Raw genomic sequence first — 16,809 nt, forward strand, 5'->3', positions numbered from 1 at the left:
ATGCATTTCTATTATTCTTAATCCATTATTTCATATTTTGTACCACCGCTGTGTGCTTATGTGAAATTTACAAGTAAAAAGACAAGAAAATTTAAGGCCCATCTTATTCAACTTTGATGGCCCAATTAGGCCCATGAGGCATCTACATGGCCCATTTGGTCTCGGATAACTCGCATGCGAGTACCGACCGCTTGGGGTGGGATGGTTGGCCACGCAGGGGTAGTTCCGTTATTTAACGAAAGAATTCCCCCAATGCGGAGAGCGCATCTTTTGTGACCCTCAGTTCTATCTAGGGTTTCCCCCTCCCCCTCCCTCATAATTTTTCCGCGAGGGTTTCGAGCTCCCGCTGCAGCTCGAACTGTTTCCATCCCTTGGCCGTCCTCGATTGCTTCTCCGGTGAGTTCCTGCTTCGATCCTTCTCATAGTACAATCTCTACTTTGTTGTCTTGGATTTGCTTTCCAGAAGCATGCGAGGCTGATTCTCGTCCTCCTCTTTTTATTTCTTTGGGGCTTCGAGTCTTGAAAGAACGGTTTTTGTGGACATCGACGCGTTCGGGGAAGGTCGAGGTGCGTCGCGTAGTGGTGAGCGTGATGGGGTTAGGATAAAGAGCAAGGGCTTGAAGATTTCTATGGTTTCCGTTGTCGGTTTGGGGGGAGAAAATGTTGACGTTAGGGTTTGGTGGTGCGAGCTATGATATCCGGTACCTGATTGAGTTGGTTTAACGGCGTTGTCGTTTGGTGGTCTCAATCCATGAGGCGAAGCGTTTGTTATTTGAGCGATGATCACGGCTTTGTCTAGTGCCTGAATGCTTTTTCCAAGGGTTATTATGATTGCTTAGGTTCAACCCTTAACCGGGATTTCATTAGCTATGTTGACAGCCATGCTTGCTATTGGCGATTCAGAATTGTCAACTCGTAGCCTTTGTTGCTTCTCTATCACGTTTCTCATTGCAGCCATATCCCGACTAAAAGTTAATATACATTTTCCTGTTATCTAGATGTGGTTAGGGGCTTACTTTAATGAGCTTGCCAACGTCAAGCCTTGAGTCTGCAGAATAGAAGCACGCTTTGCTGTTTCTAACCCATCTTTGATATTGCTAATTGTGGGCTTCATTGCTATAGTGATTATGATAAACTCTTATGTGCAATCCTACCATCTGCACTAGCAATTACTCAGGCTGAAAAATGGTTCTCAGCTTTCTAATTCCTTGCCTCTTCCTTTATAATCATAGTCATAGAATAAGATACTTTTAGCATATTAATTTTTTATTATCTCAATTTTATATTAGTTCCTTGCCTAGGTTGATTTGTTCAGTTTTGTAAAACCAAGATTGCTTCATTTCATTATTAAGTCAGACACAACTGTCTTATATTGTACTCTGCAAACTATTAGTTTGTTGTATACTCAGGCATAGTGGCTTTGTAAATAATGTTATTGTTCATGTCTAGTAGCATGTTGCAACACTTTTCTCTCGCTTTTTCTTTTTTGGATTTTTGCATACAACCTCGATGTAATTTATTTACTATGCGAAACCTCCTTGCTCACGTGTTTGCAATTCAAAACAATGCAGTAGAACAAAGGGAAGGAAATAAAAGATGGAGACAAAAGAATGGCTGTGGTGGTGTTGGGGGTGTAAGGGCTAGTGGTGGAGGATGAGGGTGAAGATGAGGTTGGGGATGTGATGAAGGGGGTGTAGCAGGATAGATTATTATACTATTGGTGGTTGAGTAGAAACAGGGAATGGAAGAGAAAAATGGAGCTAGTGTGGGCAACAATGATGGCGGAGGAGATGGTGAAGCATGAAATAGTGGTGAAAGGCGATAATGTAGGTTGATTTTGGAGTGGGAAATAAAGGTGGTTGGAAAGGATAGCCATGCACTTAAAGTTTGAAGTACTTAAAATTATAATTTGATTCAATATCTAAGAATATCTTTTATGAAATTTTCTTATACTTGTCTTAAATTTGGATTTTAGAAAGGTGTTATAAACTTTAATTTATAATCTGGAGTAGTTGAGTTTTACATCAAGTAATTGACAACATAGAGTATGTATGTACTAGTTAGTGGTATTAGTGCAGGAGGGACAGCAAAATATTTTGAAGAATTTATTAGAAACAATGAAAATGGATTTGATGGCTGTTTGTTTGACTAGTTTATTCTCAACAGAACACAATAATAGAAATGATCAATTTAATTGATCCCAAGTTGTTGGATGAGTCATATCTCTCGACTGTACTAATTTTCCGTGACCTTTTCATATAAACCATGTATTTATATGCATATAGGATAGTCTTGGGTTTGGATGATAATGACTGTGGATGGATTGGGTGCTACTTCCTGTTAACATGAATATATTTGATGATCCTTTTTTCACTATAAATCTATGACAGCATTCAGGTGTGGTTTATATGCACTACCTGTTTATGTTTCTTATTGTTCGATATTCTGTTATAAACCAATGGATGTTGGTATTTTTAGATACATACAAGATGCTGCACGTTATAGATTAGGAGAGACATGATTGCATTACTCTTTCAGTTTACTTTAATGAAATTTTATTTGCTCATTTCTCATGACAGATTTTTTTTCTTCCCTTTTTCCCTTTTCTTTTGATTCCTGTGCATTGGAAAATAGATATTTATTCACATAGACCAAGAAGATTATATTGGGCTTCAGCTTGATATCTAATTTATACAATATTCTTTTTCACTATATTGCACCTGTTGAACGTCACCCTCTTGATTATCAATTTGAGATACTTTCTCTTGCCTGTCTCATATTACTCGTACTGTTGTCAACCACATGGGAAATCTTTGACTTTGAAACTCCTTTGAGCCACCATGGCTCGTATTGAGTTGAGATTCTTACTCTGTAATTCCTGTTGGCCTTTCTATTTTCCTCATTCCAATGTATCTATGCTTCCTCTCGCGAATGCTTTTGGCTCCTGTGCTTCTTCCACAGTTGCCTTGCGAGCTTCTTTCAGATACCTAAGATGCCGAGGACAAGGGCAAGTGCTGCTGCTGCCGCTACCAATCCAGAGCCAGCGAATCCAGCTGAGCCTGAGGAACAGGTTGCTCTTGATGACCCTGAGGAAATGATGGAAGAAGAGGTTGAGTATGAAGAAGTTGAGGAGGAAGTAGAAGAGGAGGAAGAGGAAGTTGTCGAGGAGGAGATTGAGGAGGAGCTTGAAGAGGAGGAACAAGAAACAGATGTTGCTAATGGAAGTAATGCTGGTGATGCAGCTGGTGGTGATGCTAGTATGGTAGAAGGTGAAAAGGATGACGATGAGAGTAAGAAGCATGCAGAGCTCCTTGCACTCCCTCCTCATGGATCAGAAATTTATGTTGGCGGCATACCTCATGATGCATCAGAGGAAGAATTGAGAAGCTTTTGTGAGCCAATTGGAGAGGTGACCGAGGTGAGTCACCTTTCTCTTACTGTTCTTTGCGTTCTCTAGGAACATATTTATCTGAGATTTGACAATGGCAGGTTAGGGTGATGAAAGCAAAGGATTCAACAGAGAATAAAGGTTATGCTTTTGTTACCTTTAAAACTAAAGAGTTGGCTTCAAAAGCTATTGAAGAACTAAATAACACCGAATTCAAGGTAGATATCCTTCATGTATCTCATAACACATTTTTTATGGATGTTATGAACTCCTATTGTATGAGAAATCAATCTTTTATTGAAAGAGAAGGATAATTATATTCACCTGTCTGCTCGTAATGCTTTCTGTTAAAAGTTGGTGTAAAGAGTCCCATTCAGTGAAATGAACTTGCTCTTAAAAATTATTACAAATTTAAGTAGACAACTTTTTATCCAAAAGTGCTGCAAACAATGACTTGTTTCTTAAAACTTTGCGATGATTTAGATATATGCTGAAATTATTTCTTAAAAAGCCGAGTTATGGTTTTTGTGACAACTTTTATGAGTTCTTATAAGGTGTCTTAGTTGTTTCTTGATTTTTCCACACTTAACTGGTGGTTACTGAGTTTAATAGAGGGGCATAAGATAAAGAGTTCTTTTTTTTTTCCATGTATGATCCAGTTTTTTTGTTGGTTCTGGAAGTTATTTCTGCACTGCATTTTTGTACCTTTAACAGAATATCAATGGCATCGCAATGCATTTCAGGGTAAAAAAGTGAAGTGTTCGACATCTCAAGTTAAACATCGGTTGTTCATAGGTAATATTCCTCGAAATTGGGCGGAGGATGATTTGAAAAGAACTGTGACAAGTATTGGTCCTGGTATAATTAAAGTGGAGTTACTGAAGGTTAGTGCATGATTACTTTCTACCAAACATCCTTTTTGTTTCTCTGTTTTTCATAATAATTTCAGAAAGAAAATTCTGCAGTGTGTGGTCATGACACTTCAAATATTGGTTTCTTGCATCTTCAAGTCGCTTAAAGTTGCATTGATATTTTTTGTCTTCTACTATCTTAGGATCCACAGAACTCTTCTCGTAACCGGGGTTATGCTTTCATCGAGTATTACAACCATGCATGTGCTGAATACTCGAGAAATAAGATGTCATCTCCAAAGTTCAAGCTGGATGCAAATGCACCAACTGTGAGCTGGGCTGATCCTAGGAGTGGGGATTCCTCTTCTAGTTCTCAGGTCTTTGTCCTGTTCTTGTTGAGATCTATTGATTGTTTCATTGTTTGACATCTTCCCGGAATTGTCACGTATCCTGCATACTGGCTGAATTTTCACAGGTAAAGGCTATTTATGTGAAGAACTTGCCAAAGAATGTGACACAAGAACAGTTGAAGAAGTTATTTGAACACCATGGTGAAATCACGAAGGTGGTACTGCCTCCGGCAAAGCCTGGACATGAGAAGAGATATGGTTTTGTGCATTTTAAAGAGCGCTCAATGGCCATGAAGGCACTCAAGAACACAGAGAAATATGAAATTGATGGTGATACTTGTGCTATTTTCTTTACATTTCTGGTTGCCATAAGCTGCGTATTTTCCTCGTGTCATAACATTTCCCTTTCTGGGATAGGTGATGTTCTCGACTGTTCACTAGCAAAGCCTCCAGCAGACAATAAAAAAGTTGAAGCAGGATCAAGCGCTCAAAAAGCTGCTTTGCTGCCAAATTATCCTCCTGGGATTGGATATGGTGTTCTCGGAGGTGCTTATGGTGCTTTAGCTCCAGGGTTTGGACAGGTATAATATGCTTCTGTTGCGAGTCAAACTTTTGGTGACTGACACTCATGCTTACTATAAACTCATTCTCTTGTTTATGTTGTTTGATGTATTTCTTATGTTGTACCTTGCAGTCTATGGTTTATGGAAGGGGACAGACACCTGCTGGCATGGCGATGGTGCCGATGATCTTACCTGATGGACGCCTTGGATATGTATTGTAAGTGAGCCTAGGCTTTCTTTAAGCCTCCTGCTTCGAAAGTTAAACGACAACAACGAAGAAGGCTAAACTAATTTAGGCTTGTGGTTAAACTCGTTGTCTATGTTGTAGATGAACTTAATTTTAACAGCAAAAACAAGGAAGAAAGCTAATCTGATTTAGCCTTGTGGTTTAACATGTTGTCTATGTTATATATGAAGAACTCTTAATTTTTTTTTGCTTGGCATGATAAATTTACCAGAACGTAAACATTAGCTTCAAATGGGCATTTAAATTTACATCTTGTAAGTAACAGAAACTTGGGTGCTCAGGCATCTGACTAGGGATCCCATTATGCTATCATTCAAACTAGTAAAATAATTATTGGTTTTGAGAACATATTTCTCAATTTGGTCTTTTATTCTGTTTATCATTTTAGGTGTGATATACATGGACTTTTGACGGTCACAGTCTACACCAATGTGATATATTGACATAGTTTGTTTTTCTTTGGTTAACTTGTATATCCCATCAATGTTTCAGGCAACAACCTGGAGTGCCTGTGGCTTCACAGCAGCATGGTGGAAACCGTGGAGGCAGCTCAAGCGGAGGGAAAAGCAACGACGGGGGCCGTGGGCGTAGATTCCGACCATACTAATTTTTCATGGCCCATTCATGGATTGGTCACAGGAGCTCAACATGGATTCCTTGTTTACCGATGAGCATCTTGTGTGTAGTACATTAGTTCAACAGTAGCTAGCATAGCTTTGTCTGTAAGCTAGGAGTTTTAAATCATCCAAATTTCTGCAAGTTGTAGTCGTTTTGGAAGTTGGATATTCTTAAAAGTTGCTTGCGGAGAGAGGATGATGATGATTATGGATCCTGACAGTTGGGTGTTTATGCTTCATTCTGATGTGTTATTTCTGTTGGTTTTACTGTTGCCTCACAAACTCGACTAGTATAATTGATGTCCATCACCCAAACATATCTTGATTCTTCCAGGTTGCGTGTGATCTTGCTAATACACATAAGATGATATTAAAACTGATCATTGTTGATGGGTTTTGCCTTATGATATCTTTGAGGATAATTGTGTCATCTTAATCTTTCATCTTTAATTATCCAAATATGCTATTAACGAAGAAAGACCCTTGTTCCAAATGTGTCACCATATTGTTATGTTGATATTGGAGTCAAGAGTACTTGAAACAAGGGCATCCAAGCATGATTCGGAGGTGATCCTTCATACAATCATCGATCAAGTGGGCAGACGGGGAGAACCACGACGTCAACCCGATCATAGGCGAGAGGAGCCTTACACTAGTGAACAAGAAGGACGAGAAATTTCTTGAAGGACGAGAGGAGCCTTACTCTGCAATGATTGTTATATATGCATGTGTAATTGATCTACCCAAAAATAAATATAAATCAATCTTAATGTATTTTAATTGTATTGTGTGAAATTGGTTACTTGATATTCTCGTTTCTTTATATTTGAATTTAATTCCCTGTTTATTTGTGCAAAAGATTTTGATAGGCAAGTAACTTTCAAATTCGATTGCCATATCTCGAACTGAGCAGTGAAGAACAAAAGTAAATATAATATATATAAACAAAACATAATCTTTGATAAATTAGGAAACTTTGGGTGTTTTTCGATTGCTCCCTCTCCACTAAGCACGGTGAAGAATAAGAATAAATATAACAAATATAAATAAAACGTAATATTTTGTTCGATCCCTGTTCGAAGTGGGAAACTTCAGGTGTTTCCTAATTCGATAGCCCCCCACCCCCTCTCTCTCTATATATGATACCCCTCACTTGCGACACCACTTTTCTTCCCTCTCGCTACACTCCTCCTTCGTTCCTCCCTCTCGCTTCTCTTCTCTTCTCTTCTTTCTTCTTCTTCGTTCCCCTTCCTTCGCTGGCAATGGCGTCGGAAAATACCAGCGATGGCGGAGACGAGACATGGAGGTGGATGGGGTGCCATTTTACCCCGACCGACGAAGAGCTGATGGACGATTGCCTCCTCAACAAGGTTCATAATCTGCCGCTGCGAATCCCCCCCGGCTTTAGCATTCCCGAGATGGCGGTGTACAAGAAAGCGCCCTGGGAATTGATGGTCCGCTCCAGCTACCTTCCCACGGGTGTGTCCTACTGCTTCGTCCGCGTGCCCCGCTCCAAAGCCAGGGACAATAGGCTGAAGCGGAAGACGCGCGGTGGAAGATGGGTCGCCAACGGCAAGCCCCGCGACATACCGCATCAAGATAGAAGGGCGGCGATCGCCGGGACTCGGAGGAGTCTCAAATTCTTCAAGGACAGCGGTGATCCGAGAAAGAAGAACAAGAAGGACAGGAGCCTCGGTCTGCAGTGGATAATGCACGAGTACCGCCTCCACCCCAGCTTGTACGAGACGATCCCCTCCTACGAGACCGAGGAGATAATCCTGTGCCGAATCCAGCACAAGGGGAGGGGAGCCGCAGACGAGAGCGACGGCGACAGCCTCCCAGCCAAGGCCCCATCCGTGACAGATACCCAAGAAACGCCGGAGCCATGGATGGCGGGACCTTCCACTCAAAGCATGGCAATTGACGTCCCCGGGTGCTGTTGGGTTCAATGTGGGACCGGAGGTACTGAAGAAGTGTCGTGGATGGCGGCGGCACCTGCGATCCAGGGTGCGATGGCAGATGTCTTTGGGTATTATTGTATCCCTGAGACGGGAGTTATGGGAAAAGAGCTGTCTTGCGAGAGCCCCCCTGCGGTGCCAGAAGCGTGGACTTGCGATGACAATGTTGGATTTCTTGACGACCTTGATCTCGTAGCGGAGGCCACATTTGCAACAGCGACATCGGTAGCTCCATCTGCTACCGAGCCGTGGATGGCAGGACCTTCCACTCAGAGCATGGCAATTGACGTCCCTGGGTGTTGTTGGGTTCAATGTGGGACCGGAGCTACTGAAGAAGTGTCGTTGATGGCGGCGGCACCGGCGATCCCTATGGCAGATGTCTTTGGGTGTTATTGTGTACCTGAGACGGGAGTTTTGGGAAAAGAGCCATCTTGCGAGGGTCCCCCTGCGGTGCCAGAGGCGTTGACTTGCGATGACATTTTTGGATTTCTTGACGACCTTGATGTCGTAGCGGAGGCCACACTTGCAACAGCGACGTCGGTAGCTCCATCTGCTACGGAGCCATGGAAGGAGGCACCACCTGCGACCCCCGGAGAACAGAGCCATTGCACTGCAGTGGAAGAAACGTGGGCTTGGATAAAGAGATTGGAAGCATGTATAAAAGGCTGTAACTAAGAGAAACTGGAATTGTGTCTGTAAGTAACATAAACGACACCAATTTATCTCCCCAACGGTACCATTCGAATCGAAGCACAAATACGACTCAAAATGTATGACTGATATGTTCCTGAACATAGTGAATAAATTTTGCTGACTGGCCACTCAGTAGGTGGGATATTGAGCCACCATAATTTCAACTCAAATGGTCTTTCCTAAGCTTAAAACATGCACAGCATATAAAATTATCAGCGACATCGGTATTGAAGCTTTCTATCCTTTCATTCAATCCAATCATTATGTGACAGCTCACCTGTTCTTTAAATTGTTCTTCTTTCTCTTCGTAACTTGAAAGAGCCACAACTTGTACCTGGAAATTTATGGCATGAGAATGGAAGAAGTAACAGATTAAATTTGATCAGAAACCAGCAAAAACTAAAGATTAGCTTATCCTACATTGATTAATTCACTAAGAGGAGTTTCTTTATGAGCTTGTGGTTTTGGAACATTATCCCATATATGCAAGTAGTGTGTGTGAGACATTAAAGATAAAATTGTTACAGAAAATGAAAAGCAGGAGCACTGCATAACATGCACCTTCTGAATATCCTCCCTGAGAAATAGGTTCAAGACTTTCCAGCGATGTCTGCTCATGAAACAAGATGTCAATTGCAAGTACATACCGGTTAGAAAAAAAGGAACTACCAATATATTGTGTAAACAAACGAAATTTTCACCTTGGTTTTATCACTATGACAAATCGTAATGTTGTTTTACGAGAGCAAAAAAACCTCATCATCACCTGTTATGTGAGAAACATAAGAATGAAAGTGAAAATTATAAGCTGATAAAAAACAAGAACAACTGAAATATTGAAGCTTATATGCCTAGATGGGTGTGTAAGTCTTTTATGTCTAAGATTACCTGAAATTCTGTCTTTAAAAGAGGCTTGTTTGCAGCTTGTTCTCGACCAATATCATGACACCACAAATTTTTACGGAGGCAAAATTAAGAGAGAGCAAAAAAAATGTGTTGCTTGATTAACTGTAGTCATACATGTTTATAAGGACAATATCTGAAAGTGCTAAAGCAAAAAAAGCAGAATCATTATGAGTTAAGAATCATAATCTTATGCACTGACTATTATGTTCAAGAGTTTGCTATTATCTTAAGTTAGCTTATATGCCTAGATGGGTGTGTAAGTCTTTTATGTCTAAGATTACGAGGGTAAAAAAACCTCATCTTTGAACCATAAAGATTGATTTCGGATCTGAAGTCTTCTCCATGTAAAACAAAAATAAATTCGGTGGTTACCGAAATAAGGTCAGCAAGAAATCAGATAAAATTACCAAATTTGAAGTTTTGAGTTTTGGATCAGGTCAACCAAAGATAAGTTTTTAAGACAAATTCTGATAGTTCCGGAATCACCATGGCTATATTATTGATCACAGAAGTAACCATCTATGATCTAACCATGTACTCTATATTCATAAATTAAGCAAATACAGTACATGCCGAGAAAATAGTTGGCCCTAGTTCAGAATAAACATCCGGTCTGTTACAAGTATTAAGGCTTCATTGCACAAAAAGAAAGAAAAAAGCATAGAGTGCAGAACCATATTCATCCAGCATCCAATGGTCGTAAACTTGCAATGATTTGTGATGCCATGCTTTTTTATAAGCTCTAAAAACACATTGATATCTGATCTTACAATCTAGCAATGGTTGACATAATGTTTAATTGTATGACAATCCATGAAATTTCATGCGGTTGTTGACTGTCTATCCAATCACATCATGTCATTCTTTTCCTGGCCTTGCAAATATTTATTTGAGGTGCAGATTATTTCACTTTACATGCCCTAACCAAATGTGTTTTTCAACTTACTAAAAATTCTCCTTGGAAACAGGATTAATGTTGTACAATTTGAATATTTTGAGTTCGCTATCTCAAGATAGTGAAGCAGCTTTTTGATTTGCTTAGCACAACCATAAAGCAAAATAGCATGAGAAGCAGCAGCAACAATACTGCCATTAGTGGAGCAAGTTATAGAAGAAGATCATCTAAGCAAAGAAATATGTCATATGCTTTGAATTAATTCGGTGAAGTGATTCAAAACCAATTCAAAGAAATGCCTCCTAAAGGATTATGCCACTAAAAATTGGATATATGTGGACCCTTAGAAATCATATGACACCTTCTATATTACATTCTACATACCGTTAAGCATCTAGCGACACCTTATAAAGATAATTTAACCCAGTTTGTAACAGGATTGACCAAAACCATTTTCCAGTAATAAAATTTCTTAGGTCCATACAATCCAGACCCTAAAATTGATCAAGATCAGTCAAGTTATGTCAAGTTTGGCTAGTATATGCCCCAGCACATGGAATCAACAGGGATCACCAAAGATAGTAAGGATTGATAAGTATCATCCGGTCAGAGTTAATCCTTGATTTCTTTAAGCTAATTCCATTCCACTAATATGATCCATTTGATTTTGCCATATCACAATTGAGACTTTCCAATCATTTAAACAAAGATCAGGGTTCCTCAATTTAAGATCCTCACATAAAGTAACAAGCTCATATGTAACAAATTAATTATAGATCATTCACGATATTACATAAAGAACCTTACAATATCCGCTCTACTTAGCCTCATATTTTGAGGCTCGATGGTAAATCAAAAGGAAATAGTATAGATGTCATTCATTTATCTAAGAAGGCTTTTAATGGCAATTACTGACTTTGCTAAATGATTTTAGTATTAGCGGCAAAAATAACAAATGGGAGGAAGTCAAAGAGCAGAGGATTGAAAAGTTTACGGTGATAATTCATGTAACTTGCAAGCATACCGCTACTTTGTGGGGCCCGATAGTCCACACTCAGCCAACTTTACCGTCCTAATAAGATGTTCGATGCCAACAACAGTGAATGCACCATCTCCATCAATAAGTTGGGTAGAACAACAATCTTCATCCATTTCTTTTTCTGAAAAAGAAGAAAACAGGAATTGATTTGAGATACAGATTATCCTGTCCAAACTATTTTGCCACCACTTCCATTTCAATGGATTTGGAAGCCTGCAGCCGCCAAAATGAACATACGAAATGATTCATGAAGGGTTTATTCCTATTGAGAACGTGCAAAATCTAGGTGCTAGAATTAAGCAAGAAGCAGTGAGAAAATTGCCACCATGAAAGTTCCAAGGAAAGACAACTTTTGAAGTAATAAATACAAAGGAGACATCAGAATTTCCAGTAAAATGTAAAAAAAGAAAAAAAGAAGTTGGCCAATGCTCCTCTGCTTTGTCATTCTTATCTCATTTCTCATATACATGACCTAGAATAGAATACAAAGTACATATATGTTCAAAATATCCACGAACCATACAACAGCTAGAAATAAACTTCTAAACAGTAAATGTTTATTAATGGAAAACGGAAGTACAAACAAATGTACCCTTTAGTGGAACCCTTTTTCATTTAAATTATAGGGGTTGCACAACTAGAAAAAGGAGATGTAACGATGACCATAGACAGAGAAGAAAGAGATTTCAACGACTGATTCATCTCTCAACTCCTTAATCATCAAATTCAGAAAATATCCTAGTGTTGAAGTATATCGATCACATATTAGAAAAAATGATAAGTAATGCACAGTTGAAGTGTTTAATTGATTCCCTATAGGAGGCACACATGAAATTGAGGTCGATCAGCATTCTTGCAGGAAATATCCAAGAACGTAATTTGAGGTGAGTTATGAACAACTGTCACGGAATAATTAAACTAGTGAGATCAATAATATAAGCACTACGAACGCACACTAGATTTGGCTGGATTCATCCAAAAACCAAAGAACTTTCATGAACTGAGATATTCACTTGAATCTTCCAAGCAAGAAATCTCTATCGCATCTACGAAAGGATGATCCCAATCAAAGAATCATCACAACGATTATGGAAGAAAACAACAAAAAGACTAACAATCAAACACTAACCAACTGGAATACCAAGAAAGCAACAGGACCAATATATTGAACTTATAGAACAGGCGGATCGGGCCGATACATGCATCAAATACATCAAGAATCTTGGTGGCATGATCGGAACCAAGAAGGCCGCATCGGGAAGGAGAAGGGAAGATCAGGGGACGTACCTGCGGCAGGAGGAGATGGTCGCCGAACGCTTCTCCACAGTTGGGTTTCAGAAGAGCGGCAGCAGAACAAGAAGACAGCTAAATATCAAACGGAATGGAACAAGAAATGACGGCGGTTGTTAACTACCAATGGGAGAAACTAAAGGACAAATTTTAAGTTGAACTAATCCAATTATAATAATTTTACATTATATTATAGTATTTTTAATAATAATAATAGTACTATAATATAATATAAAAATATCATGTTATAGTATTACTATATTACATGTTTTTACTAAATATAATTGTCCTAATATTACATTATATTATAATTTTTAGTATTATTGAAAATACTATAAAGGAGTGTGAAAACATAATAGATATAATTTTTTGTAAAATTTATATAAAGATATGATTATGTTAATAAATATATTTCTTATAAAATTTATCGTAAAAATATGATTTTTAATTAAAAAATATATATAAAGATATGACTATAAATATAATATAGTCGATTATGTTAAATCATGAAATTATTAATTTATCATTTGGAGGTTGAAAATGTCAAATAAAATAATTGATAGAATCATCGTTAAAAGAAAATTCGGAGATCGAGCATCCAAGCTACAAAGATTTCAAACATAGCTAACAAAATAAAGTAGAATAAAAGAAACCAAAATGATAAAGAAATCTCATATGTTTTGAATATATATATATATATATATATATATATATATATCATTTTTATTATTATGATTTATATTTTTTTAAAAAAATTATTTATGAAAAATAATAATAAGAAACTTCATCAAACATAATATCTTGAGATACCATATATCTATGTGTTTGTGGATCCATAAAAATATATTTCTTAGCTTTAGCATCAAGTTTGTTTTTCTTTGGATCTAGTATGTATATATAGCACGAAGAACATACAGTTTTTCACTAAACATAAGCTCATATAGAAATTCTTTGTATGAAGCCAACATTTATAAGTCTTCATGAGATATCGAATCTTTCATGCAGTCATACTATTTTATTGTGATGTATTTGTATATATAAGTTCCTTTTGATGTCATGCTCTTTGCAAAAAAAGAAGTATTTATCAAGAAGTAAACTCTTCACCATTATCAGTGTATAATCTTTTAATTTTTCTTTCAAAAAACTTTCAGCTGTTAACTTGAACTCTTGAAATTAAAAAAAGAATTTCATAAAATAAACCCAAGTGAACCTTGTAAAATCATCAATAGAGATAAGCATATAACGAGAACCTGAATAAGATGGTGTTTGAATAGAGCCCATTAAATCGTCATGAATAAACTCCAATAAAAATTTACATTTTGAAAATGATATATCAAAAGATTATCTATGTGCTTTGTCATATTGACATCCTTTGTAAACTTCATTACCACTAAAAATAGTAAGATCGAGAAGACCATTAATTTTTTCATGTACAACAAAACTGTTGCACTCAATTACTACAAAATGCATGCATTCCGTACATTCACGGTAAGTAACATAGTGTACCTGAAGCCATGCAAAAAGACAGGTGTTAAGGTATATTATTCACCAGAATCCAACAAAAACTCTCAACCGAAGCCAGTGTCGTAACGCATACTTGCCTTTAGAATTTTTCATGTACAGCTACAGTTTAGAAATTTTCGAGTAAGTATACTGCCATGTAAGCTGGAGTTGTAAACCATCCAATTTCTGCAAGTTGTAGTTTTGGCAGTTGGATATTCGATCCAAATCGTCTCAAATTGGAAGGGAGCAGTCTGAGGTGATCGTAATGTAAATCTTGACAGTTATGATGACGTCACCGGGTTAAACTGACCGGTTGTGAAACCGGTTCACCATCCGGTCCGATTTAAATCGTCCAATGTGAGATCATTTTGGGACATTCGAACCTGGACATTATAGCATGTCCCATGCATAATTAACACTTGTGGCGGCCGGAAAGGCTGTGTGCTACGACTCATAGCTCGACTCAAGACACCAGCCTGCATGCACCACTGTACCACCTTCTCTTAATTAACTGCCACTCCAGCCCCGAGTGTCACCCCACGCTGTCGAGTGAAACATGTTCTGTATTTTCATTTGTACTGTTCTCTCTCACAATCAACGAATGGGGCAGGTAGCACATTATTGGACCAGAAACAGGAAGCAGCGTTCCGTTCCACGACCAAAGGCACGAACGAACCTGGTGCAAACTCTACCCTCTCCTGGATGTGCATCGCTTGAGTCGGTCACCACTTGAGTGTTTTCCCATCTCCAATTCTCTGATATTATTTCCTCCTGACAACTACGTACCTCCTCCCAAGTTTTGGATCGACATGCGAATTAGGTGATGTTCCAAGTAGCCAAGTAAAGCACAAACTTGTTTCCTCCACCTCTGTGCACGAGTAACATAATTTGCACGAGAAACTGTATCGACTTCCTCTGGTGATCCTATATATGCATTTAGCTTCGGGTTTAAAACAAAATTTTACTGTTGTTGATAACTTGAACAAAAGTTAATGGTGGAGTTGGCACAAAAATGCCAATCGGTGCATCTAAGTTGAATAGCTCGGCTGATAAGAATGCGAAAACAAGGTCCATAGAAATGAATAAAAGGTGACTTCTTTATTCTTTCTCCTTTCTGATTCGATTGCCAACTTTTGTTTTGCTTCTTGCTTGCTTGCTTGCTTGCTTTCGCGCACCTTGGATAAACCTTGGATCAACATCCTCGCTGACGCAGCAGTTATCGCATATGAAGCAAAGGCCTAAAGTTATTTCGCCCAACGCCATGCATGGGGTTGCATATGAAACATGCGATCGTCCTTCAACAGCACGTAGCGCGCATGTGTTTTGGAGGGGCAGATACATGCATTATATACAGCGTCAAATTGAGCACCACCAAGCACAAACACAATCCTTCTTATCGCACCAACACCCACATAATCCTTCTTCCCTTTCATAACCATGGCACAAATCAGTGGCACTGAGAGTCCATCATGGGCGGACCTCCTGGGACTCAACCACTGGTCCGGCCTTCTCGACCCCCTCGACGACACCCTCCGCGACCTTTTAGATCTTATTACATAATCAATCTTAGCTAATTAATACTTTTTTTTAATGAATTTCATACTTCTATTTCATCATTTAGATCTTCTAATAATACTAATTTATAAATATTCATTAAGATTATTCAGGTTTCTCTTTCATCCTCCTTGAAAAATCAGCCAAGAATATTTTCATCTGACATATGAATGAATTGTTTAAATCTCAAATATTATGCTTCAGCATTTGTTACCTCTTTAAATTCCTCAAAACCAAAGGTTAACACCTTCTGATCCAAGTAAGGATCTTTTATCTTAACCATTCACGTCTAATAATTCAAATCCTATTCAGATACATATGCATTTTTATTGTCGAAAAAAATAAACAAAAATACACACTGCCATCATGCTGACGTCACCCAATCAAATCAAATCGGTTCATAGCCGGGCCCGGTTTTTTTTTTTTTTTACATTTGGTCACAAAAACGGTCCAGTGTTTCGTGCGTACGTTATACATATGGGGCCGCTAAAAACATTACCGGAGCCACGACGCAAGGTACGACTCGAGCGGGCGCTCTGCCCTCTCCCAGAAAGGTCACCACTTACGTCACGCTATTACCGGACAAAGGAAGTGCACGCATGTGTTTCTCCTTTCTTCTTCTTCTTCTTCTTCTCTCTCCTCCCTCTAAGAGCCCTCCTTCCTCCTACTTCTGGATCCGTCCAAACTAAATAAGGACAGCCATGTACTCTGCTGACACAGCATCGCAAAACCGAAGCAAGATCCCAGTTTGCTTCCTCCACCACGTTGCACGATTAATTCATGAGGTTGCATAGTATCAAACGATTGGCATTACAGTACGTCTTCACTCTTGAATCCTCATCCGGATTAGAACCTAACATGGCATTGCATGACACACATGTGTTTCATGCATATGGACGCACAGGCAGATGCATCGATATATATAGTCTTCGCCACCAGGCACCTCGCATCCCAA

The 16,809-nt window shown here is 38.7% G+C and overlaps 1 protein-coding gene across 3 annotated transcripts; it reads left to right on the forward strand.

The window, feature by feature from the left end:
* Nucleotides 1-239: 239 nt before the first annotated feature.
* Nucleotides 240-6,283, forward strand: LOC135582433 (heterogeneous nuclear ribonucleoprotein Q-like). Of its 3 annotated transcripts, none has more exons than XM_065139733.1 (9): nt 240-396; nt 2,962-3,418; nt 3,490-3,606; nt 4,132-4,272; nt 4,443-4,616; nt 4,715-4,919; nt 5,007-5,170; nt 5,284-5,369; nt 5,892-6,283. In XM_065139733.1, the coding sequence occupies exons 2-9, from the start codon at nt 2,993-2,995 to the stop codon at nt 6,004-6,006; spliced, it is 1,428 nt and encodes a 475-aa protein (XP_064995805.1). In that variant the 5' UTR covers nt 240-396; nt 2,962-2,992; the 3' UTR covers nt 6,007-6,283. The 3 variants fall into 3 exon arrangements, with proteins under 3 accessions (XP_064995805.1, XP_064995807.1, XP_064995806.1); XM_065139735.1 differs by having other exon boundaries at nt 250-396; nt 2,635-3,418; XM_065139734.1 differs by lacking the exon at nt 240-396 and having other exon boundaries at nt 436-3,418.
* Nucleotides 6,284-16,809: the final 10,526 nt, after the last annotated feature.

This window comes from Musa acuminata, chromosome BXJ3-2, assembly GCF_036884655.1.
Source record: "Musa acuminata AAA Group cultivar baxijiao chromosome BXJ3-2, Cavendish_Baxijiao_AAA, whole genome shotgun sequence".
NCBI lineage: Eukaryota > Viridiplantae > Streptophyta > Magnoliopsida > Zingiberales > Musaceae > Musa > Musa acuminata.